We start from the raw sequence: 14,664 nt of genomic DNA, 5'->3' as shown, positions 1-14,664 counted from the left end.
TGCCCATAGCAACGGCGGGTGAATCCAACAAAGTCGAAAAGAAAAAGTGCCCAGAGTTCGCGTGAAGGTTGATTGCCCTGGAGAAGTTGACATGCCCGCGCAGATGGAAATGATTTCCCTAGGTCCTGAAAAATGTGCTCGTCAACCCCAGAAATACAAACCGCATCTCTTGTTTTCTTTAAGATGAGGAGTCCGGTCAGGAGGTCTGTGTAATGAAAGATGTTTGTAGAATCCATTTCCATTCTGCCTGAAGCCATCTGCTTTATGTCTATAATAAACAGGGATGTTTGCAGCCACTTTCCCGGGCCGGGTCCTGTTAGAGGCGCTCACCGCAGGGAAAGGTAAATTGACCGCCTCCCAAGCCAGGAGCATTAGCACATTGCATCTGCAGCGACGGCACTTAACCTTCCTGGCTCGCCTTTCCTTTCTGTGTCTCAGCGATGGCCTGTGACAAATGGGCCGAAGGGTGCACACTTAGTTAGAATTTGGTGCATGCGGGGCATCGGCTGGCATCACGTTGCTGGGTGATTGGAGTGAAATGTAGGCAGCAGGAAAGGCCGTCCTGGGGGCGGGGGGGGGGGGGAGCGCTGCGGAAATGCCTGCCCTTCCCCAGGCACAGGGGTCCTGGAAGTAGCCACCCCGGGGCTTCCCGGACGCGCTCTCTGGGGAGCACCTGAGAGCTGTTTCTGAAACAGAAATAGGAGTAAGACACACCCTCGTTTACAATCCTCAGAGGTTTCTCATTCCCCGAGGAATAAAATCAAGTCTCAGGAGACCCCCTAGGGGCCTGCAGGATCCTTACACCCTCTGCAGCCTGGATCCTGAGTCACCCACACCGCGTGGCTGTGCTTTTTTAGTTCATCACCCACCCTAGTGGTGGTTTCTGGGCCTTTGCCATGCTGGTCCCTCTGCCCGATGCCCCCTTCAGTACCCTCATCGCTGGCTCAGTTCTTCACTTTCCTTGCCCCCGGCTTGAGGTCACTGGAGAGAGCCTGCCCCCACATAGGTGAGTGTATTCGTTTCCTATGGCTGCTACAACAAATTGCCATTAATTGCTAGTTTAAAGCAACATGGTTTTATTTTCTTACAGTTCTAGAAGCAGAAGTCTGAAAGCAAGGTGTCAGAAGGGGCTGCATTCCCTCTGAAGCTCTGGGGGAGAATCTGTTCCCTTGCCAATTCCAGCTTCTGGAGGCCACTTGCACTGCTTGGTGCGCAGCCCCTTCCTCTTTCAAAGTCAGCAGCATAGAACCTTCCTTTCTGATTGTCACTTTGGCCCTTCCATCTTTCTATATCTGACCCCCCCCTCCTTATTTACCCTCATGATAAAACTGGGTCCACCTGGATAACCCAGGCAAACCTCCCTCTTTCAAGATCCCGAATTTAATCACACCAGCAAAGCCTCTCCCTGTCAAAGCAGCAGCTGGTGGCTTCCAGCTCTCCAGAGCAGAGGGATGGATGCCCTTGGTGCCAGCGGGCAGGAAGTCGGTGTATCCCTGCCGATGGGATCCTGACTGACGAAGGCACCCCAGGGCAGGAATGTCTTGTTTGACTTCGGTGTGCAGTGGAAGTGGGATGTTGGCAAGGGGTCTCAAGTGCCTCTTGGAAGCCAGAAAGGTCAGTTTCGATCTGTGGAAGGCCCAGTGCATTGGGCCTTGTCTCTGGTTTAATGATAAATTCTGAGATGGCCACGTATGCCGCCTCCTCAACTCGTTAAGTCCTTCAGCAGCAATTATTGCTCACTCTGTGGGCCACTACCCCCTGCCCCGCGCTGCCAGTTAAATGCTTATTGATGAGAAGCCTTTCCTGATAACAAAAGTCTCCCACACTTGCTTTGTCTCACTAGATAGTGCTAGATGGCAGGGCAGATGAGTCACTCGTGTGCATCTGTCCTCGTGTCTGGTGAGAGAGACCGGCACTCAAATCAGAGCCTGGTTTATTCTCCTGGTGGCGCCTGGAGTTAGTCCATTCTAAGGCTGACACTGTATCTCTCTGGGTTTGGGTTTGAGAGGGTGTTTAGTTGAGGCAAGAGTATACAAGTGAGGCAGGAACCCCGATATCATTCCTGAGCCTGGAAACAAGCTCTCACTGCCTCCTCCCACCACGGCTGCGGTTGTCAGGCTAAGCCACTCTGGAGCAGTGTGGCTTGGTGGGCTGCTGGCAAGGAAAGAAAAGACAGACACCTATTAAATGTCACTTCTTCCCAACATCACAATTCATTGCTGTTGATGCCACCATTCAAACAAATGATCTAATTTACAGTTTCTGGGAACTTTTGAAAAATGAATCAAAACCCCAGGTTACCTAAGATGCTGCAGTTACATGTTTTAATGGCTCTACAAAATTATATTTTGTCAAAATGAAATAGAAGTTTGAAAGGCCTCGTAATAGTTGTGAACAACAGCCAGCCTCTTCAGATACACTCATCACAAGGCTGCTCTTGTGAATAGCTAAGCATACTCTGCAAATAATATCTCATTAAACCATCCAACCTCCCTGGGAAGAAGCTAGCAGCAGTAGCTTGCAGACCGCTTTCTTCTCTCGCAGTAGGGGGTGTTCCTGCTGCCTTAAAGGAAGTTTGAAGAAACCATAGCCCCCCTAGGTTGAGAGGTTTTTTTTATCTATATGCTCTACCTCAGAATACATCCAGAACAACTTCTCTATATTAGGAGGGGGCATTAGGCCTTTCCCCTACCAGGACCCAGGTCCCCTCTGCAGCTAGCCAGTACCCTTTTTAGTCTTCACTGAACCCTACTCTGGGCCAGGCACTATGCTTGAAGCTGGGATCTAGAGATGAAGGAAACACCACTCCTGTTCTCAATGAGCTTGTTGTCTGGTGGGTAGGAAAGAAACAAGAGCAATTTTTTCAATAGAATGTGCTATATGATTTACTGAGGGTAGGGCATAGATCAGCTGACCTGAGCTAGCTGTCAGAAAAGCCACCTCGGCAGCCTTGTACACAGTCAGCTCCATGTCTCCATGTATCCCCAACTCTGTGGCGGACCCTGTACATGAGCTAATCCTATTTCCAATTCCCTTTTCCTTGCTGCTTCCCACGGGAGAGCCTGTAAAGCTACATACTTGCTTTTCCTGCCTCTCTGGCAGCAAGAGGGGCCATGTGTGATCTAGTTGTGGTGAATAAGAAGCAAAATCTACAGGGTGGTTCTGAAAAAGCCCTTCTGTTTTGGATTAAGAGGGACAACCAGTCTAGTGGAGCTCTTTGCTCCTTCTTGCCTTGTACATTTTCATGATGGCTGCAGCTACAGCAGCAATCTTGTGACCATGAGGGAAAAGCTGAGAGAATTGCAGGTCCCTGTTGAGCCAGTGACCTAATAGCAGCTGCCTACTTAGACTTCTTGTCATGCGAGAAACAAATAACTTCAGTTTGTTCAAGCCACTAAAGTTTTAGGCTTCTGGGACTTGTAGCCAAATGCATCCCTAACTGATACAGGCACCTAGCAGGCAGTCAAAAAATAGTGATTGAAGTCACAAATAATGTGGTTACCCGAGTTGAATCTTAACAGATTGGGGTGTGCTGGGGATATTCTAGTTGGAGGAAAGTGAAATAACATGTACAAAGGCTTGAAGCAAGAAGCCATGAGGAGCTTACAAAGAAACCACTGACAAGTACTTCACTGTTGCTAGAGTATAAAGTTTGAGGCAGGCAGTGGTTGGATGTAAGTCCCAGCCTCTGTAGCATTTGGCTAAAAGTCCCAGAAGCCTAACTTCAGTGGCTTAAACAAATAAAGGATATTTGTTTCTTGCATGACAAAGAGTCTAAAAGTAGGCAGCTGCATTGGATTTGGAGAAGCAGACAGACAACAAAGGCCAGATTAAAACAGTTTCCTTAGATAAAAAGAGTTCAGGTTCCAGTGAACGAGAACTCTCCACATTTACCCCTGCAACTGCAGAATTACAGCCAAAGACACCATAGCTAGAATGAAAGGAAGAAAGTGAATGCGTTTTCCCTGTTGGCCACCATATTAGTTACCCCCTTGCCACTTAACAAATTAACCCAAAATTTAGCAGTTTAAAATATTACACATTTATTATCTCATAGTTTCTGTGGGCCAGGCTCAGAGTCTCTCAAAAGGCTGCGATGAAGATGCTCACAGGCCTGCAGCCTCATCTGAACATTTGATTGGGGAATGACTCACTTGCGCATTCACTAATGTGCTTGTTAGCAGGATTTAATTCCTCACAGGCTCTTGGCACCAGAGGTCTCCTTTAGTTCCTTGCCCCGTGGGTCTCCCTGTGAGGCAACTCACAAGATAGCTGGCTTCATCAGGGTGAGCAAGCAGGAAAGAAGGAGGGAAGCCAGAGAACTTTCTGTAATCTCTCCAAAGTAAAAGTCCGCTCTTTTCCTGTATTCTATTTAGTTACTAGGCCCAGACCACACTCAAGGGGAGGGGACTGCAGGTGAGTACCAGGTGATGAGGATCACCAGGGGCCACCTCCTCTCTCCCCCTCCTCCCTTGTCATGGTCAGCAGCTGCAGCACCCATTATGGGCATGATCATCACCACAGCCACAGTAATCTACTAAACGCTTCTTCTACACCAGACTTCCCATACATAGCTCATTTATCCTCACAACTACCCTGTAAGGGGAAATATTATCTTCACCTTGCATGTGAGGGGACTGCAGCTCACAGAGGGACTGATTTGCCCTACAGCACACAGCTAGTAAGAGGTAAAACTAGGAGTCAGAAAAGGGCCTAACTCTCCAGTGGAGCTTCTCACTCCAGGAGGCAGCATCTCAGAGGCATGAGAGCCATGTCTGCCAGTGTGCCTTGGAGTGTGCTGTTTTCTGCTTCCCTTTAATCTCACCCTGGCCCTGAAATCCCCTGTGTGGAGACAAGAGGGTGGACCAGACCTTCAAAATGCTTCTGCCCTAGGTAAAGGACAATAGGTAAAATCTTTAAGAATAAATAAAAATAAAAGTGCCAGTCTACTCTGGGACCTAGTAAGTTTCACTTGGACTATCAGAGATGATGTATGGGAGTCTTCCATACTTCCTTGATTCTGAGGTGACCCATCAGAGCCAAGGGAGGGTATAGAAGTTACAGTCTCTGCAATCAGGTGTCTGGTTCCAGTCCTGCCGCTTCTACAGGCCCCTGGGCTGGATAGGTGATCACTCAGGGTTGTTGAAAGGATTCAGTGAAACAAGGGAGATACTGTGACATAGTGTTGAACACAGGTAAATCCTCCATAAATGTTATTACTGCCCCTTCAGTCACCTTATAAGTGAGAAATGAGAATAGCCTCTGTATGCTTTAGGGACACTGATCTGGATGGTGGTCTGGTGCCAACTCTGACCTGAGTTTCTGTCCCCATGAAGGCAGGGTGGCCACTACCGTGGGCGTGGATGTGCCCGACAAGATGAAGAGCCGAATCCCAGTGGTTCTCCTGGCCTGTGGCTCCTTCAATCCCATCACCAACATGCACCTGCGCTTGTTTGAGGTGGCCAGAGACCACCTACACCAAACAGGTCAGTTGGGGGTGCCAGGGCCAATGGACAAACTGATGGATTGGGCCCCTTGGGGTTCTGCTGGCTGTTGTCATCATCACTATGATTAAAACTGCTTAGTTTATGAATTCACAGAATAACTGGTGGCATACATTCCTCCATCATATTCAGAGAGCTAACAACACCCCTTAGCCCTGTGACCTGTGTACAAGTCATATTCCTGGCCAGAAAGCCGAACATTTCCTGGGGTCCACCATCCCCTGCCACCTCATGTTGCCTGTGAAGGCTAAAAAGACACTGGGCACTTTACAAAAACTGCATCTCTAGGCATTCATCCTAATGCTCCCAGGAAGCAGTTACCTGCACAGCCAAATGAATAGGTAGCATGTGCCTTGCTCCTCTTGTTCATGTTTATGAGAGCCCTTGCTGCTCTTCAGTGGGTAAGCAAACAGTGTAATGGGAATTTTGACATTTTCTCCTTTGAATAGATCTTAGACAATTACAAATTAACAATCTTGCATATAGGGCATTTCCAATCCAGATGAGATGGCTTGGCCAGAAATATTTAATCAGCTGGGAATATTTAATCTAGAAATGTTTCATGTCTTTGACTTTCCATTTCATTAGAGAGTAAAATGGCATTTGGAATCTGCATAATTATTTCTAAAGGATGTAAGTCCTTTATATGGTCATGTCAGATATATATGAAACTATATATGTATACTTTATGTGTTCATATATGTATTTTATATTCAAAAATATTTGCCTTTAAGGGCATTGTTTTTAAACTAGAATCCATTCCTATTTATTTTTAATGTAGAAAAAGAAGTATTTGAGCAACATGCAGATCATTTCTTCAAAGAAATTATGTACAATGTTAATTTTAAAGGAAATGTCTTTGTACCACAGAAGTTTTTTTTAAATAATAAATGTATTTATTGGTGTTCAATTTGCCAACATACAGAATAACACCCAGTGCTCATCCCGTCAAGTGCCCCCCTCAGTGCCCGTCACCCATTCACCCCCACCCCCCACCCTCCTCCCCTTCCACCACCCCTAGTTCATTTCCCAGAGTTAGGAGTCTTCATGTTCTGTCTCCCTTTCTGATATTTCCTACCCATTTCTTCTCCCTTCCCTTATATTCCCTTTCACTATTATTTATATTCCCCAAATGAATGAGAACATATAATGTTTGTCCATCTCCGATTAACTCATTTCACTCAGCATAATACCCTCCAGTTCCAGAAGTTTTTTTATTCAAAAGATTGAAGTTGGTTAAGCATCTGACTCTTGATTTAGCTCAGGTCATGTCCTCATGGGTTGATCGAGCTCCACATCGGACTTTGCATTCAGCAGGGAGTCTGGTTGAGATTCTCTCTCTCTCTCTACTTCTGCTTCCCCAACTTGTACACACGCTGTCTCTCAAAAAAAAAAAAAAAAAAAAGTGAATGTGGGTTATTTATCCTTAGTAAATATGTAGCTCTTACAAAAGAATAAAAACATCCAAACAATCCAGTGAACGTTAGTACCACTATACCAAAAAAGAAATAGAAGTGACCAATGAACATTAGTAGCACTATACCAAAAAAGAAATAGAAGTGACCAACAAACTTGGGAAAAGATGCTCAGTGTCACTGATAATCAATGAAAAAACAAATAAAAACATGGTAAACACCACAAAGTTATAAAGCACCATGAGGACAGCTACAGTGGTTGCTTGGTCACCACAGAATTGCTGCCATCTATCAGTAGGCTTATAGTCAGTGCTCAGTAAATATCTGTTGTAGTAGCAAATAGTTTTAGTCTGTGTAATTGGCAAAGATTAAACACTGACAAAATTTGGTACTGGCAGGATAGGAAGGGAAACAGACACTCATCCATTGGTAGTGATAGGATAAATGATAAAACATTTTTGGAGGGCAATTTGGTGTTCTGTGACAAAAAATTTAAAGTCTGTACTCATACCCATAATGAGGAGAAAAATCAATCAATTGAAACTGAAACAGAACTCACACAGATGTTAGAATTAGTAGATGGCATTAAAACAGTTACTATAATTATGTGCCATATGCTCAAAAAGTAGAGACCTGGAAAATATAAAAAGGGTTCAAAACAAATATTAAGAGATGAAAACTACAATACATGGGATAAAAAATATACTGGAAAGGATTAACAGATTAGAGATTGCAGAAGAAAAGGTTAGTAGACTTAAAATTAGAACAGTAGAAATGACCTAAAATGAAACACTGAGGGGAAAAAATGGAATTCTAATTATATATATATGATGTCATGTAACTTTAAAGAATCTTGACATAATTGGAATTGCAATTGTAGAAGGAAAAACAGAGGAAAAACAGAAACTGAAAAATTTCCAGATTTGATGAAAACATTTTATCAAGCAGCTCAACAAATTCTAAACATAAGAAACAAGAAAACAATACCGTGGTATATGATAACAAAATTTCTCAAAACCAATAATAAAAAATCTTAGAGGACAGTACATTTCCCATTACTGAATTCAGCAAAAGGGAATTTAGTGGAACATCTTTAAAGTACTGAAAGAAAAAAAAACTGTCAACCTAGGATTCTGTATCCAGCGAATATACATCTTTCAGAAGCAAAGGAAAAAAAGTTTTTAGCTTTAACAAACTGAAAGATTTCACCATCAGATTTTCACTACTGAAATGCTAAAATCCTTTAGGAAGAAGGAAATGATACCAAATGGAAATATGGATCTACACAAAGTAATCCAGGGTACTGATAACCACATGGGCAATTACGTATGTTTTTCTCTAATTATTTAAACTTCTTTAAAAGATAATTAAAAATAATAGGAGTATATTGTGGGATTTATAAAACGTCAAAGTAAAATATATGACAAAGATATAAGACATAAAATATATATAAGACAAAATATGATATGATTCCATTCTTCCAGGGAAAAATGGAAGACTATTCCAGAGTCTTATATGTGAAATGGTATACTATCACCTAAAAGTAGATTGTGACAAGTTAAAGATACATAAATATAAAGTGATTTATAACATGTATAATTATATATATATATACACACACACACCTTTTTCTCTCTTTATATATATATTATATATATATATTATAAACCCTAATACAACCACTAAGAAAAAAAGATAAAGCTAATAAGCATACAAAGGAGATAAAATAGTATACTAAATTAATTTGAAAGAGGAAAGGGGACTGAAGAATAGGTGGGGCAAATAGAAAGCAAATAACAAAATGACAGACTTAAATCTAACCATATCAATAATCACATAATATATAAGTACAGTTGATCCTTGAACAACACAGATTTGAACTATGCAGGTTCACTTGTACAGATTTTTTTCAATGAATACAGTACAATTCTGGGAATGTATTTTCTCTTATGATTTTCTTAACATTTTTTTCTCTAGCTTGCTTTGTTGTAAGAATATGGTATATAATTCCTACAACATATGCGTTAATGATTACTTATGTTATTAAGGCTTCTGGTCAGCAGTAGGCTATTAGTAGTTAAGTGTGAGGGAGTCAAGTGTTATTTGTGGCTTTTCAACTGCATGAGGGGTTGGCATCCCTAATGGTCAATTGTAGCCTAACTCTTCCTACTATAGGGCAGACACTGTCCGATTGGATGAAATAAGCAACACCCAAGTACAATTATATGATGCCTACAAGAAAAACAGTAAATATAAAGACACAAATAGGTTCAAAATAAAAGAATGGAAAACTACTCCATGCTAACACTCATTAAAAGAAAGCTGAAATGGCTATAGTAGTATCAGAAAGATTTCAGAGGAAAGAATATTACCTGGGATAAAGAAAGTCACTTCATAGTTTAAAAAAAGGCCAGTATTTTAAGAGGAAATAAATATTTTAAGGTTTATGATTATTAATAGATCAATAAGAAAAATAGATAAATCTGCAATTACAGTCAGATACTTCAGTTCTCACTAATTGATAGAATAAGTACACAGAAAATAATGAAGGATGTAAAAAATCTGAACACTATTAACCAATTCGACCTAGTTGACATTTAAAAAACACTCAACCAGGCATCATCAGAACACATGTTTCTTTCAAGAACATAGAGAATATTTACCAAGATAGACCATTTTCTGGGCCATAAAAGAAATCTCAATAAAGGTAAAAGGATTGAAATGCTACAAAGTGCATTCTGGAAACACAATAGAATTAAATGATAAATCACTCATAGACCTCTGGAAGATCCCCAAATATGAAAATGAACTAATACACTTCTAAAAACCCATGAGTCACAAAAAGAAATGCAAATGGAAACTAGAAAATATTTTGAACTGGAGATGAAAACAATATATCAAAAATTTTGGGATGTCACTAAAGCAGTACTTAGGGGAATTTTATAGCACTAAACACCATATGGGGGGGGATCAATGACTTCACCTCCTACTTTAAGAATTTAGGAATAGAGGAGCAGCTACAAAACAAGCATAAGAAAGGAAACAAGATTAGAGCAGACATCAGTGACATAGAAAACGAACATTAGAGAAAATTAATAAACCAATACTCTTTGAGAATATCAATAAAATTGAGACCCCTCTAGACAGACTATCAAGGAAGAAAAAAAGAAAGACACAAACTACCATAATCAGGAATGAGAGAGGTGACACAACTATAGAGTCTACTGATATGAAAAAGAGACGGGAAAATTATAAATAACTTTATGCCTATAAATTTGACAACTTAATTAGAATAGACATATCCCTTGAAATACATACTGTCAAAGCTCATACAAGAATTAATTTTTTTAAAGATTTTATTTATTTATGAAAGACACAGAGAGAGAGAGAGGCAGAGACACAGGCAGAGAGAGGAGCAGGCTCCATACAGGAAGCCTAATGTGGGGCTCGATACTGGGACTCTGGGATCATGTCCTGAGCCAAAGGCAGAAACTCAACTGTTGAGCCACACAGGCATCCCAACAGTAGATTTAAAAAAAAAAAAGAAGAAGAAGAAGTAGTAAAAATAACCTAAATAGCTCTATATCAATTAAAGAAATTTCATTTGTAGTTTAAAAACTATCCCACAGAGGATTCCGGGAAAATTGTGGACTAGGAAACACCAGCAATCCATATCCCCACCTAAACAGCAATTGCACTGGCAAAATCTGTCTGATGTAACTATTTTAGAACTCTGGAGTCTGTTAAAGCCTTGCAAACTTCTAGGGGAGGATTTGGACAGGTAAATTACAGCTAACTTCAATCAATTTTCAGTGCTCAGGACAGTAACAGCTCCCCATCCTCCCCACCACACACACATAGCAAGCAGCTATGCACATGTTCCTGATGCAGCCTGCACACAGCCTATGGGAGCCAAGGGGGGCAAAAAGGACCCTGTCCCCCAAATATCAGGCATCTGTGCTCTGATCTCTTGTTGCATTTCCCCCAGCCCCCAGGAATTGTTGCAAGCCTCTCCCCCTCTGGCTGAAGAGATTTCTAGGGGATTGAAAGGGCCAATGCCTTCTCCCTCTCCCCACATTTTCCTTTTTCCCTTTTAGGAGCCAAACATTATTTTAAAAAATGCATGGACAGGGAAAATAATTAGAAATTGGCCACACATGTCCAGGGAAAGACTGAGAGACCTTAAGTGTATACCTCAGGCTGATCCTCAGCACAGGCACAACTTAAAACAATTTAAAAAATAATAAACAATAACAATCTGATTTTCAGAGCTACTAAATCATTAGATTCAAATGTTCAGTTTTCTACAAAAAAAGTTAAAAGACATACAAAGAAACAGGAAAGTAGGTCCACTCAAAGGAAAAAGACCAATCAACAGACACTGTCTGTGAAAGAGACCTGTGGGCCGATTCACTAGACAAAGACTTTAAAGCAACTGTCTTAAAGATATTCAAAGGAGATACAGAGAAAGTCAAGAAACCCTGTGTGAACAAAATGGAAATATCAACAAAGAGAAAACCTAAAAGGGACTAAAAAGAGAAACTGGAGCTGAAAATTACAATAACTGAAATTACAAATTCACTAGAAAGATTCAAAGACAGATTTGAGCAGGCAAAACAAAGAATTAGCAAATTTAAAGGCAGAATAATGGAAATTATCAAGTCTGACGAAAGGAAAGAAACAAGATTAAAGAAGACTGAACAGAGCATAAGAAACCAGTGGTACCCCATCAAATACACCAACATAGACATTGTGGGAGTCCAGATGAAGAGGAATATAGGAGTAGAGAGAATATTTGAATAAATAATGGCTGAAAACTTTTCAAATTTGCTGAAAGATGTGAATGTAAACATCCAAAAAGCTCAATGAATGCCAAGTAAGAAGAAATCAAAGAGATGCCCACTGAGACATTATAATCAGACTTCTAAAGGATAAACACGAGCATCTTGAGAGCAATGAGCAAATCATCACATAAAGGGGATCCTCAAAAAGATTTTCATCAGATTTCTCATCAGAAACTGTGGAGGCCGAAGGCAGTGGACTGATATATTCAGAGTGCTAAAAGAAAACAAAACAAAACTATCAACCAAGAATTCCATATCTGGCAAAACTGTCTGTCAAAAGTGAGGGAGAGGGCCAAGTATTGTGGGACAGATCAGATGGGTCATAACAATGCCTGAGATAGACACTGGCAACCTCTATAAGCAGCAGGTTCAACTTCTGGCTGAGATGTGTGTTATCCTTACTGATGAAAATGACAATACATTTGGGGCTGAGATCAAAAAGAATTGTCACCTGAATGAAAGGATTATTGCATTGAGCTTTTAGGATCTCATTCAATGCTGAAAATGAGCTCATGCTACAACACAGACCAGATGCTCAGATGCTAAAATTATCTTTCTAGGTTGTTTTACCAATACTTGTTGTAGTCATCCATTAAGTAATACAGGAGAGCTAGAAGAAAATGATGCAGTTGGAGTAAGAAGAGCAGCAGAGAAACATTTAAAGGCTGAATTAGGAATCCCCATGAAAGAGGTTCCTCCGGAAGAAATTAATTACCTAACACAAATTCACTACAAGGCTCAATCAGATGGTATGGGGGGGGGGCAGACGGGGGGGGGACAAGAAATTGATTCATTTTGTTTGTGAGGAAGAACATCATTTTGAATCCAGAGCCCAATGAGGTTAAGAGCTATTTCTGTGTGTCAAAGGAAGAGTTAAAAGAACTTCTGATAAAGGCAGCCAGTGGTGAAATTAAGATAACTCCATGGTTTCAAATTATCGTGGAGACTTTCCTCTTTAAATGATGGGATAACTTAAATCATTTGAATCAGTTTGTTAACAATGAAAAAATACAGAATGAGATGAATGGTTAGTAAAATACTGAAAAATTTCTCTACTTAGTAAACTTAACATGATTTTTTAAAAATTTAGTTCCCTAAGAACTCTCACTTGAAACATTGATACTTTTCAACAAGTATTTGTGTGGAAAATACAACCAACTTCTTAATTTTATATCACACACCCCATATGAATGCATTGCTATTTGTAAAAGACATTTATGAGAGGCTATTGTCAAAAAAAAGAGAGATTAACTTAACTGTCTAAGCACATGGTCCTAACAAACTTGAATAAGTGAAGCTCTTCATTTTTGATACGTTGTGATAAACATTGTCAGCACACTTGTAGAGCAGTTTGCTTTTTAAAAAAAAAATTTATTTATCTATTCATGAGAGACACACAGAGAGGCAGAGACATAGGCAGAGGGAGAAGCAGACTCCATGCAGGGAGCCCGCCGTGGGACTTGATCCCGGGTCTCCAGGATCACGCCCTGGGCTAAAAGTGGCGCTAAACTGCTGAGCCACCTGGGCTGCCCCACAGTTTGCTCTTTGCCAATTGCTTTCTAAATCATTAAATTTTTTATCATAATCCAGGAAAAAAGTGAGGGAGAAATTAAGACATAGCCAGATAAACAAAAACTGTGAAGAAGTTTGTTACCACTAGACCTACCTTGCACAAAATGCTCAGGGAGTTCTGGAAGGTGAAATGAAAGGAAACTAGACAGTAACTTGAATCTGTATGGAGAAATGAAGATCTCAGTAAAGGTAAATGCATTAGAAATGATAAAATCTAGTATTATTGTAACCGTGGTCTGTAATTGCACTTTTTGGTTCCTACACATTTTAAGAGATTAAATTTGTAAGTTCAAAGGAAAAAAAATCTATTCATCTAAAAGCTAGTGTTGTTGTAACTTTGGTTTGTAATTCCAAATTTTTTTTAACATAATTTAAGAGACTAATGCATTATGAAAGAATTATAAGAGGAGTGCCTGAGTGGCTCAGTCGGTTTAAGCGTCTCTGCCTTTAGCTCAAGTCCTGGGATCAGGCCCTGAATCAGGCTCCCTGCTGAGCAGGGAGTCTGCTTCCTCTTCTGCCCCTCCCCCTGCTCGTGCTCACTTCTCTCTCAAATATATATATAAAATCTTTTAAAAGAATTATAAGTTTATATTTTTGAGCACACAGTGTATGAATATGTTATCTTGTGACATCAGCAACCAAAAGGGGGTGGGGACAGAGGTTTAAAGGAGCAGAGATTTTGTATGCCATTGAAGTTACACTAGTGTAAACTCAAAGTGTTTTAACTTTTGGGTGTTAAATGTAATCCCCATGGTAACCATAAAGAAAATATAGAATACACACAAAAGTAAATGAGAAGGAATTTAAACATTCCACTACAAAAAAACCAACTAAACACAAAAGAAGACAATAATGAAAGAAATAAGGTGGGGAGGAACTATAAGGCATATAAAAAAACAAAGAGCACTACTTGGGAGAGTAGTAGATAAAGAGGAGAAATTCCTCCTTATCAAGAATTACCTTAACTATAAATGGATTAAATTCTCTAATAACAGAGATCGGCTGATGGAAAAAAATACATGATCCAATTATATGCTATGTACAAGAGACACTTTAGATCCAAAGACAAAAACAGATTGAAAATGACAGGTCGGAAAAAGATACTCCATGCAAATAATAACCAAAAGATAGCAGGGGTGGTTATATTAATATCAAACAAAATAGACTTTAAAACAAAAACAGTTACAAGAGAGAAAGAGGACATTATAGGGATGCCTGGGTGGCCCAGTGGTTTGAGTATCTACCTTTGGCTCAGGGTGTGATCCCAGAGTCCTGGGATAGAGTCCTATATCAAGCTCCCCACTGGGAGCCTGCTTCTCCCTCTATGTC

The 14,664-nt window shown here is 40.5% G+C and overlaps 1 protein-coding gene and 1 pseudogene across 7 annotated transcripts in view; both read left to right on the top strand.

The window, feature by feature from the left end:
* The window catches only part of NMNAT3 (nicotinamide nucleotide adenylyltransferase 3), a 118,109-nt gene that overhangs the window by 44,624 nt on the left and 58,821 nt on the right, over window positions 1–14,664 (top strand). For all 7 annotated transcript variants that reach the window (XM_055321251.1, XM_055321250.1, XM_055321249.1 and 4 more), the window contains exon 2: window positions 5,337–5,486. In XM_055321251.1, coding sequence (XP_055177226.1) covers window positions 5,378–5,486 — 109 coding nt within the window. In that variant the 5' untranslated portion in view covers window positions 5,337–5,377. The remainder of the gene's footprint in view (window positions 1–5,336; window positions 5,487–14,664) is intronic.
* On the top strand, window positions 12,065–12,795 carry LOC129507273 (isopentenyl-diphosphate Delta-isomerase 1-like; annotated as a pseudogene).

The sequence above is a fragment of the Nyctereutes procyonoides genome, unplaced genomic scaffold (genome assembly GCF_905146905.1).
Source record: "Nyctereutes procyonoides isolate TBG_1078 unplaced genomic scaffold, NYPRO_anot_genome, whole genome shotgun sequence".
Classification (NCBI taxonomy): domain Eukaryota; kingdom Metazoa; phylum Chordata; class Mammalia; order Carnivora; family Canidae; genus Nyctereutes; species Nyctereutes procyonoides.
The sequence above is the reverse complement of the archived record's forward strand: the minus strand, read 5'-3'. Positions and strand labels throughout refer to the sequence as shown.